The following is a 12,036-nucleotide window of genomic DNA, read 5'->3' as shown; positions in this document are numbered from 1 at the left end:
AGACTTTGACAATAGGCTACCAATCTCCTATTCAGTCAGCTGAAGCTAAGGATTAGTCCAGACCCTTTAAAGACACAGCCAGATCATAGCTGAGAATTTGGCCTTTGATTCCCACTTGTCACCTGCACAGAAATGCTAACCATTTGCCAAGCCAGACGCTTCTATACAAACATTTCTTTTATTTATTGGCAATTTGTTTTCTACCTGTTCTAGTGAAAATAACATTTATGATCAGGACTTCTATCAGACTTAACTATTCAATTATTTAATAATGTTGCCTGCTTGCATACTGCAATTTGGTAAGAAAAGCACCTATCTATGCCACAGTTTAAAGTAAACAAATGGATTTGTAAATTAACATTTTTAGCCTGGGATCCACCTAGAAAGTTTACTTTCTTATTTATATCACAGCAGTCCTTCTCAAAAAGGGTGTCTTTCATTCACTCAGTGACATGCCACACTCATCTATGCACAGGAAATGGGGCTTTTTTTGCTTAATTTTCAAGCCACTTTTAAAACTGTTGAAAATTTAACTTGACACAAACATTACATAAGGAGGTGGGGGAATGGAATATGTGCTTAAAGGAAATCAGGAGTGTAACTGAAAAGTATGGGGAAAAAAACAAAAACAAAAACAAACCAAAACCCAAACCCCAAAGCATCCAAAGAAAAAGCAAAGAATTTAAAGGAAAAGTTGAACATTGTGGTCTGGTCTTCATCTACTACAATTGATGTAATTTAGGAATAAATCCACTTAAGCTGGTCAGCAAGGTCAAAGAAGAATCACCCACTTAAGATCACCTTACCAAACGAGAAAATCCAATTTTAAGAATTACATCAGGTTTCAGATTTTACAAGGTTCACTCATTCTTAGTTTGGTGTGAGAATTTCCCAGGTTACAATGCAAAATAATGCTTAGTAAAAATATACGGAGCTCTACAACTCCTTTGCATAACTTTCCTGGAGTTGCACTCTCCCAGGCTGGACTCTCTTCCCTTTTGCCACTATTGACTTTCTTCCCCCCACCATTCTGTGAGTTTTAATCTCTCAGGGAAAGTCCTTTTCTACCAAGCACTGTCAAAATATACAGGACATAGACCTTACACTCAGAGAATGCAATGCTGTGTCCAGACAGCAGTGCTGGGTGCCTCAGGCATTTGTAACAGCCAACATGCATATTCCTAGCAGTCAGATGTGTTCCACTGCACAGCTGTGCACCTCTGCCTCTGATTTTTTTCAGGTGCATGTTCCTCCCAAATGCAAGTTCTGTGCAGCCAGAGTAGTTTGTCTCAAGCACGTGTTGTTTCACTGCTGGCTGAAGGGAGGAGGACCCATTACTGTTACCCATTACTCTGTTAAGAGTTAACTAATTATCCCCAATAACTCCAGCCTTTAGAATGGGAAAGTACCACACAGCTTTTATAAATAAGAATTACTGACCTTTTTAAATAGTTTCAAAAGAAGAAACTCTGCATCAAATGTGAGTATAATTTAGGAACTACTACATAGCAGCAAAACTACATTAGACTTTCCGATTTTTCCATGGTATCCTTGGATAGATACACCACCCAGTAGACCATGTTAAATGCTCCGAAGGTAACAGGAAATAAAATGCGTGCATATTTGTCTATCTTACTCGTGCCAGAGTGGGAGGCGGGGGGAGGAGGTGGTGTGACAGCAGATGGCTTTGCAGATGCTCCTAATGTGTTAGGTGTGGTGGTCTGAATCTGCTCCAGTCTAGATCCAAGCAAGTGCTGAATGGAAGGGGATCCAGCTGTGGCATGCTGGGATACAAATCCAGTTAAAATTGGGGTAGAAGGAGGAGCTGGAGGGGTAGCTCTTGCAGAAGATAATGTCTCTGATGCGTTGATTCGTGTGAAAGGGTTAGGACTTGATGCAGAAAGGGAGTGGGGTGTAATGTCAGAAGACCCCTGAGCTACAGAGGGAGGCTGGACGGAGCTGTGCCTTGTGTCAATTCGGCTCCCACCATCAGCTTCAGACTGTACTGTGGCATTCGTTCTTTTCCTCACATTTGAATTGGCATCGGTATTCTGCAAAGTTACAAAAAAACACTTGTCATTCTTAAAATAAACACTCAAACAAAAGCAATGGAAACTATAATCAAGCGCTATGCGAGTAATACTCACAAATATAACCATAGCTTGATCCTGAAGAACAAAGATACCAAAAACTCATGAAAATAGATTTAATAGCATATAAAGTGACAAACAAGAGCTCCTTTTACCTGTGGCTGGAATACCAGAGTGAAGACACCTAAATACATCACACTCCATGTGGTGCAGTACCTATACAAACTGAATACCACGAAGCTAAGGATTCTCAGGTTAGAGTCACAGCTTTTTCCAGGCTCAAGCTCAAAACAAGATTCTCCAATGTCTGCCTATTTCTTTGATGATATAAAAGCATTCTAGATGCAACTTACCAGCCATGAAGGTTTATTTATTCTATATCTCCAGAAAAGCAACTACCATATACTAGGAGCTCTAGTCTTCTATAGAAGAGGCTGTTAAAATGCAAACCAAGTTACCACATTGCTGCTCTTTCAGAAATAAAGTCAGTGCCTTTTCACATCAACCATAGGCAATAATTTCACCAGGCACAACTGAACCAGGGAATAAATTAGTCTCTCATCAACTACTCCTCTCCATTCATTAAGTAAGAGAAGCGGTGAATTCTCCATCACTTGGTGTCTTCAGGCAAGTCTGGATGTCTTTCTGAAAGATATTCTTCAACCAAATAGTACTTACTATGCATTAGAAAACAAAATTCAGATAACAAAGTACAGGAACAGGAAATCCTTCAGGGTTTAACATTCTACTGACTTTTGGGAGTAGCACTTGGCCTCTGCCTTTTTTCTCTGCACTTGAGAGGAAGACTAACATCTCCTGAACTTCCTTCTGGAAAGGTTTCTAAAGAAGTCTGACCTTCAACGTTGCACCTAAATATGATCTGAAACATATAATACTTTAGATATAATATGTGAATATCTTCTAATTAAGAAACTGACTGTTTTCCAGAAGACAAAGACTTGAGGACAGATATGGTACACAGGTCGAAACACAGACAGGATGAAACAACCATCTGTTATATATAAAAAATCCTATGTTTTATGCCTCTCTGATGATACCATTCCCAAGCACTGCCCTGCACCATACTGACTGTGCCTCTGGCTCCCCTTCCCTCCAGCCTTCCCAGAGAACCCTGCCAAAGTTCACAGCAGAAATCAAAGGGAGAGAAAGCAGGCAGCAATGTCTTCCCTCCTTCATCCAAGAGCAGTTCTCTCCAGCCAAGTGACAGAGCAGTAACAGAGATTAGGTTAAGTGTTATGCAAGGTACTAGCAGTACCTTGAGTAGTGACAAGAGTGACACTGTGTCTGTCTGCCACACCAGTTGTGCTTCACTGTTCTGCCTAAGGAAACAAAGAAATTTAAGCTGAAAAAAGAAATCTAAAAAATAATTTTAAAAAATCAAATCTCTTGATAATATTCCCATAATGACCAGAAGGCTGGTCCCTAATCCTGTTAATTGCAGTACAAATCTGTCACTGGCAATACTGTTGGCCTGAATTCATCTGAAACTGTCGCAGCTTTATGCCTGTTCATGTCTGATGTATTTGCCATCTCACAGTTGATATATCAAAGAATCCCTCTTAAATTTCAGTTTTCCTTCCTGCATGGAAGCATGTCAATCCCTTTTATTTATTATTCTGCATCTGCAATCCAAAGAAGCAGAGGACTAGAAGAAACACCAGAAGAAGGTGGTATTTCCTGAAATAAACACTAATTTTACTGTTTGATAGAGAAGCCCAAGTCACTTTTTGGGAAGTGCAGAAGTACACACAGATGCAAAAATTAGATACGTTCATGGTAGGGTTGTCAATGACCCAGGAATAGTAAAGCCATTTTCAAGACTGCTAAATTGAAATGATAAAGTACAATCAGGACAGGGGTACATTAACTAGAGACTTGGTAATACCTTGTGGAGTGCTGCATGTCACGTGAAGGCTTGCAAAGCTAAGCAGATGGAAGTCATCAATGGTCACTGCCCAAAACAGCATCTCTGTGCCATAGAGAAGCTGACACTAGTTAATGAGAGGAGGTGAGTTTTATCTTCTACATGCAGATCCTTGGACAACCTGGCTTTGCTCAAGTGTGTGTCACCCACTGTAAAGCTCTCAAGCAGTGCTGGGAAGCAAAAATCCACAGGCTGGGTCAGGGGTTGCAAAGTAGATCTGCACTGGAACCAAGACACGTCTCAGTTCCTTTCTGTTCTCCACCTACATTAGACAAGTAGCTTAGAAGTGCTGCTGCTGGAGAATAGAATAATCACGAATTCAGTCACTCCACATGCAACCATAAAGAATAGTCCAAAGAGCAAAACAATAAATTAGGTGCAATTAATTTACAGAGGCACCATTTTATGTTCTTACTCACTTGCACCGTCACCTGTTTTCAATGACCATCTCAGTATATTTCTCTTTTGTGCACCATCATCTACAGACACAGGTAAGACAGACAGGTAACAGTCAGGCTCCTCACATTCCAGTCATCTCCATTTCTTTTGTAGGAACTTGTTTCTATCAATATATTTGCATAACACCTCATCTTCCTCCCCAGTTCAACTGTCATCTAAATGACCAAATCAGACCTGTTGCTATTGGATTCACTACTTATTTGCCATTACAGTCTCTATTCTAGAATAAAATTATCTATATTATTTCAAATGGTCAAAATCTGTATCTGTGTGAAAGCCTATTGGGCATTTGCTTTTCTGTTACTGACACAGAAAACTTCCAATACTTCAGAAACCTTAAGTTTAGAGAGAAACACAATTTTCTCATAACATACACATAAATGTACACATAAAGCCTGAATAAATAATATTGTAAGACTGAAAAATAACACAGCATAACAAGCATCAAAAATGTGGGTACATTGTTTGCTAATTCTCTGGAAACTACCTTCCAATCACTCAGATCATGGAAATCAGAAATGGCATTTCTAACATGCCCCACAGACAATGTATGACAGACACCCAGTTGCTCTTGCACAATGTCATTGTAGACTAGTTTGTAATTGTGTTCTTGAGTAGAACCTTGCTCTTGAAAGGTGCTGAAACAAGCATGCTTCCTGGAGCACCCACATCTATGCCTCATCAAAGCTGAGCAGAATGCACTCTCCTTGTCAGGGTGGTTTCACCAGTACATTGACCATCACATCCCCTCATTTATCCTTTCCTTGCACTTGTTTTACTCAAGATACTATCACGGCAATAGCTCATTCTCCTTATTTAAAGCACTGAGGTGTCCCTCCTTGTTGAGTTGTCCAGTTAAAAAAATTCTAGCAAAAAGTCCTATTACTGGTTTTATACATAGGGCTCTTATATATTTCTCTATTCAGCCTTGCAAAGATAACTCAGTTCTTCCTACATTAGTTTATTTCTCCTCTGTGCAGAAGCTATCTCACAACTCTACATCATCTGAAGATTAGTGACAAGGTCACTAATAAAAATATCAAACAAGCCTTATTCTGTCGGAAGCCTTAACAACTCAAATTCTGTTGTAAAACATAGTAAATAAAATACAATGTTCAGTTTGTGTTAAGAAAACATTCCACAGTCATTTCAGTTATGGTATATATCCCCAGTAAAAGGGTAATGTGATAATGGCAATCTGACTAACAAAATTATAAACGAATGCAAAGCACTTGCTACTTCCCAAAATGATTCCACCTTATCTTTTTTAAAACAACAGCAAGAAACACAAAACTACTGCCTTTTAGTTTGGGAGCACTGACTACATTTGAATGACACAGGGGAGGGGTGGCTGCTGTGAGAAGCTGCCAGAAACTTCCCCTGTGTCTGACAAACATGCACCTGCAGCCCATGGAGGTTCCCATGCCAGAGTGTGGAGCAGCCTGTTTTTGAAGGACTGCCCTCCATGGAAGGGACCCACGCTGGACCAGTCATGACAAACTGCAGAGCCTGGGAAGGACTCACTTTGGAAAAGTTCATGGAGGACTGTCTGCCCCAGGAGGACCTCACACTGGAGCAAGACAAGAGTGTGAAGATTCTTCCCACTGAGGAAGAAGGAGTGGCAGAGATAACTTGTAATGAACCAACTGTAACTACCATTTCCGAGGAGAGATAGAGCATCTATGGTGGGCACCTGGTGTTCTGCCAGGGTCAACCCATCACAGACACAAAACCAAGAAATATCACATGAAAATCAAATAGAAGCCAAATGAAAATGCAAGCCAAGAAAGGAAGGGATTATCCAAGTAAGGATTCTTTTATGAGGGCAAGTCAGGAAACCATTCAACTGTCCTGAGCCAACAGGACTGGCATGCTAGTCCAGACGGGGCTCCACAGGAAACACCGAGTGCAATTTTTCACATTCTCATTCTAGATTAAGAAAGGTTCTGATTTTCTGGAGGCATTTCAGTAAGACTTTTGGGGGACATTTAAAATTGTGTAGCTCAGGAATGCAAAATGGGAGCCTGGAACACTACTATAACACCCAGTCTGTTACACTGTGCAGCGCCAGGCTTAATAGATCTGATAAAGATTGCCTGTCTATAAAACAACAAATTCTACTTAGGTAAATGACACCTCACCTTTTCTTTGAAACAGTCTATCCATCTGATAGGTCCAACCAATTGGTCCAACCAATTCCACACACACCAGAACTCTGATTGCAACCATCACCGAATCAGAAGTTGTAAGTACTTTGCACTGAGAGTACTTTTCCTCCTTCAAGAGGAAACCTTCTTGCTACAGATCCTGTCAGGAGAATTCAGCCTCTGAACCTTTAGTGGCAGAAACAGTATGGATGAATTTCAAAATTTTGGGTGATTTGACTGCACAAGTCCATTATACACATGTTTGTGTATCAACAAAGTTCTCAAGAGCTCTGAGAATACATATATTGTCCTAACTGTAAGACATCTTCATTGGCTAAAGCTCTGTGGTTGACTGGAATACACTAATGCACACTAATGTACACCTATTTTATTTGTAACAGCCAATACCAGCAACGGTGAAAACTAAATTCCACCCTTGATGGAACTTCAAACATTTATCACCAAAACTTTGATCATGCCAGAGGGCATGATCATGTAGATAGGTGAGTGTAGTAAAGCCAAGGAATTGACCAAATATGGGAAAATGTGGAGTACAGTCTTTTTCAGAAGAGATTGATAATCTCTCCTCCTTTCTATCCAAATGAATATAGTAAATACAACTTTAAAAAAGGAAACAAAACAAAAAACTTGCTTAGTAAAACAGGTTTTGAAAACTCCCATCCTATACACAAGCATACTTCACTGAGGAGGAAGGAGGCTGTAGGACAGGACAGGAGGCTCAAATTTAGTCAGACAAATTTTGTCACATAGCATGCAATATGCAAAACGATTTTTGAAGTATTTACTGCTTTAAAAGGCATAGAGATTTTGCTTTAGTTTTAAGTATCACAAGCTATTTCTCATGCATTTTATCCTTAAAAGAATTAAATTAGGGAAAGAATCATTGAATACAAATTCTTCCTATGTGTAATGTCCTGATGCAAGATGCCCTTCTGCTAGTACTAAAACAGAAAATCCATTTAGCATGAAGATAGGACATCTATGCCAACCTCCTTACAAACATGTGTAAAATGTGATTATTAATGCTGTATCCTTCCCTTTACCAGTGGATTCACATGCAATTAACCATGAATAATACAATGAAAGATGCTCTCAGCATAGTTCAGGATAAATCTATACAATTTAATGTTAAATACTGTGGCAGATTTGTAGAGTAAGTTTGATGGTCAGCTTATTTTTGTTTGTATAGAACAAACAAAAAAAACCCTTCAATAAATCTATTGCCAAAAACCAATTCACACATCATTTGCTTTTCCATTTAAGCTCAACTTTGATGGATACTGCTGTTTACTACAGCACTAAAATGATGCACAAATATGAGTCAATCTAAATTCTTCAATATTTAACATGGTTTGTACACCATAAACAGCTGCTCACATAATGTGGAAATTCTGAAACTATTTCTAAGTCTATGTAAGCCTCAACTTGAGCCAAAAAAAATAAAGTACTGGATTGTTTTTTATGTATTACCAGTTTTTGACAAGCAAGGCAATTTTGCACTTCAATGAAGTCAAGATTGCAAATTTAGCACGAAGTGAAGTAGCATGCAGCAGCTGAGCTGAGGTTCAAGGGAAGGGGATCATCAGCACAGCAATATGCAGTACTGAACTGACAAACTTAGTCATCTTGTTACAGAACAAAGAGAGCTGGTAACAACCACACTGCATATTTCCTATGATAAGGCCAAACTAGAATCCATAAAACAAACAAAAGTCACAAGCCATGTCCTGGGGGGAATGCAGCGATGATAAAAGTGATTACCAGGACATCAGGGAAGTTAGTCCTTAGGACTGTATTTAAAAACAAAAGCAGTGAGAACACTGCAAGCTGTGAGAAACTCTTGTGTTGGTACAACATTGTACAGTCAGCTGTTTCATGCAAGTCAAGAGCATCTTTCTGTAGCCTGTTAGTGCTCTACATAGCAACTTTAAATCAGTCTCTGTAATTTTAAATTTCTTCACAGTTTTTATGATGGGCTCATCCTTTTGAGATGTGAATCCAAAATAAGCAGCTCTTACTGCCTGAGCTAACAGAGTATCAGTAGTACTCAGCATGGAAAATCCCCTTCTTAGGCTCTCTGATCACTAGGAAGCACAGTCATCATCAACTCCTGAAAAACAGGTGCACATTAAAACCAGAGCCATGTATTGGCAATATAATTCCGATGCAGTCTTCTAATCTCCCTCAGGACTCCTTGGAAAACAGCTCAGCAGTTGTGGGGTTGGATATACAGACACTTCTGAAGACCTGTGTCAGGCTCACCCTGTGACAGATCTTCACAGCATCATTGTGCAAGATCCCAGGGCTGCTTTTGCACTGTTTGTTTACACAAGTGGAGAGGTCACTGCTGCAGGTCAATACATTTTATAGTTCACAACAGATCTTTGCCACAGGAAATCACTAAAATGGTATCTCTTTCTGGGACTGAGGTAGTACAATACTTAAAGGAGTAAATTCTGTTTTCCCAGGGATAAATGCACAGCAGAATTCACAAGTCACACCACCACCATCTGGTACCAGTTCTAGTGGGAGAGAGAGCTAACACTTCGACATCCAGCAAGCAGCTGTCAAAGCTGGAGAGAAATGCCCTGGGTAGGATCACAGCCTAAATTACATGCCTTTGCAGAAGGAGCCACCCAACTGTATCCAGTGCTTCCAGCTCCGAGCTCCTTCCTGAGGCAAGACAGCTAAGTCATACTGTGAAAACACACTCAGGAAAAGACTCTGTCCTCCTCTACTGTAACCCAGCAACCAGGAAGGCAGCAAGGGTTTGGTGATAGGAGACCACTTCTCAAATCTGCCCTGATTGTCACAAGGATATCAACACAGGCTTTTCACATCTCAGGTGTTTCCCCACCAGGCCACTGAATATTCTAGGACAAGTGATCCTTCCTTCCTTGCTAGAGATGTTGCTTTCTCCAGACTTCAGTCTTGCCCTCCCATTGCAGTGCATGCACAGACAAGCCAGCTTCAGAATTAATTCCTTTCCTTCTCCATGGCCCCAAATAAATTATTTAACATAACAAAAGCAGCTTCAGTAGAACTTAACATGCCAAGGACTACCTAGCAGTCTGGCTACTAATCTAATTCTCCAGTATTGAAAAGGCAGGACTCGAGTCTGCTCAGACTCCCACGTGGGATTTGTGGGAGGCTGTATCTTATAGGCATGCCAGCCACTGAGCTGAAATGGTGTAGGTATCCACCTAAGATGCATGGCAAACACTTAACAAGCAGCAACTCAGTTCTGTACATGCCTACCCAGGGAAATTTAGTAATTAAGCCTTTCAGGTGCCTAATTGCCATTTTGCATACTTCAACTCCCTAAGTAAAAAAGAAAACCCAAACACAAAAACAACAAGCAAAAAAAAAAAAATTCCTGAAAAGGGCACCACAATCAAAGCAGTTTTAAAATTGCAAAGAATTTTAATTGTTCATTAGAATCATCAGGCATGTAACAATGAGGAGTTGGTAGAATGGAATCAAAACTTAACGGCCAATAAACACCTTTATGCTTTTCTGTTAATTTTCCAAGGATACAATTAGTGTCTTTCATGACAGCACTACTAAAACTTCGATGAGACACAGGTAAATTAATATATAGGAGTGTCAGTAACGTGTTATATGAGAACATGGGCTTCCCAAACTGGGACATCTCAATCCAAGCAAAAAATTAATTCAAAAATTGGAAGGCTTAGAGCAACCAAATTCTGACATCACTTACTGTTTAGCTGCAACAACAAAATTGTTTGTATGATAATTTAGTAGTATTTTACTATTAAAATCTACCATAGTGATTTTTATCCTTACCAATCCTTCCTGAGAAAACAGTCTGTTCTTCTGGGAGGACATTGTATAGCCTGCCAAATTCACACTATTTGACATTTATCAGGGAAGCAGCATGTTGTCATCAGTGTAAATAATGCTGCTTGTCCCTAATCCCACTGAGTCACCATATTGACCTGCTGTGAGCAAAAACAAAACTTGGAGGAGAAATCTACCCTGGTTTACTACTATGTTGCAGAGCCAGTCAATCAGAATTTTACTGGAATAATACTAGAGACTTTGGGCTGCCTTATAGAGCCCTGCAGTGTAGCCAAGTAAAAGCTCCACCTGCCACAAAATACAGTGAATTCTAGTCCCTAGCTCTAGCAGTGCAGAGAGCAGTGCAAATTATTTGGAAAGAAAAAACAAAGGGGAGATAAGAGCCAGTCCACTATCCACTCTGCTCATTTTGTAATCTGAATCATGTGATGGGAGGGGAAAAGAGGCAAGAAGAGCAGTCCATTCTATGTTTTACCACTAGAGAGGCATAAAAGTGCACAAAACTTAAATTACAAAATCCCTTTTTAAATAAATGGATGCCAAATTTGTGCCAAATATACCCATCCACCTGTGTGCTGCCAAAAAGCCTTACACATGCAAAGTGTGTGTGTGTGTGTGTGTATATATATATATGTATATATATATATTTAAATTTAAGTATGCATGGATATGATTCTTAGGTACTGGTGCACACAATTCTTAAAGACTTTATTTATATTACGACAAAATGAAAGAACTGAAAACATGACTATGGTGGGGAACAAACCTATTATCCTAAGACATGTCCTTATGAACTGTGGAGTTGATTTGTGTGACATCTCTGAAAGAAAGAAGAATGGCTGTTTAGGAACCAAGGGCCTTAGTTATTTTCTGTATCTTTCAAATTTCATTGACCTTAAAGCTATAGTTAAATTTGCTTTAGTAGTTTGCTGAAAGTGCTTTGAACACTCATTGCCTTGTAGATTTTCCAAAGCCTCTCAATGCTTATTTCTTCTGATTCCAATTTTCCCAGTGTAAAAATGAAGTCAGCCAGAAATCTTACACACAGCTGGAAAATTCAAATGTGATTTGGTGCCATTGGATGCACCAGTATTGAAAACTTTGTGGAGGGGAAACAAAATTAATATTACAATATAAATACATGAAAATGTTTAAGCAGAAAATATGAAGAGTCTTGCGTTCAGAGACATCATTTCATACTAACCATCACAGTTAGTATAAAACACTCCCCAACAATTTTCAGTGTAAGGGTTGATGCTGGACAATCTGAAAATTTTACCCCTGTCACCATAAAGAATTGCCCTTGACTTGGTGTTTCTGAAATCCTACCACATATTTTTTGACTATGCAACATTTCCCTCTACAAAAAAAGATTTTTCCAAGGCAGGAAATTGACATTATATCAATAGAAGACCTATCTGAATGCCTGCAACTGGTACTGGCAGGAAAATAACTTCTTATTAAACAGAAACACACATTGTATATTCTAATGAAAAAACATAAGGAATATGGTTTTTTGGAGCATGGCAATCTTTTTGATATTCTAGTAGAT

The 12,036-nt window shown here is 39.4% G+C and overlaps 1 protein-coding gene across 1 annotated transcript in view; it reads right to left on the bottom strand.

Moving 5' to 3' along the window:
* Nucleotides 1-601: 601 nt before the first annotated feature.
* The window catches only part of GABRA4 (gamma-aminobutyric acid type A receptor subunit alpha4), a 36,793-nt gene continuing 25,358 nt past the window's right edge, over nucleotides 602-12,036 (bottom strand). Inside the window, exon 9 of the mRNA XM_041402753.1 lies at nucleotides 602-2,051. Coding sequence (XP_041258687.1) covers nucleotides 1,518-2,051 — 534 coding nt within the window. The 3' untranslated portion in view covers nucleotides 602-1,517. The remainder of the gene's footprint in view (nucleotides 2,052-12,036) is intronic.

Source organism: Onychostruthus taczanowskii, unplaced genomic scaffold, assembly GCF_017590055.1.
Source record: "Onychostruthus taczanowskii isolate IOZ18803 unplaced genomic scaffold, ASM1759005v1 scaffold2, whole genome shotgun sequence".
Classification (NCBI taxonomy): Eukaryota; Metazoa; Chordata; class Aves; order Passeriformes; family Passeridae; genus Onychostruthus; species Onychostruthus taczanowskii.
The sequence above is the reverse complement of the archived record's forward strand: the minus strand, read 5'-3'. Positions and strand labels throughout refer to the sequence as shown.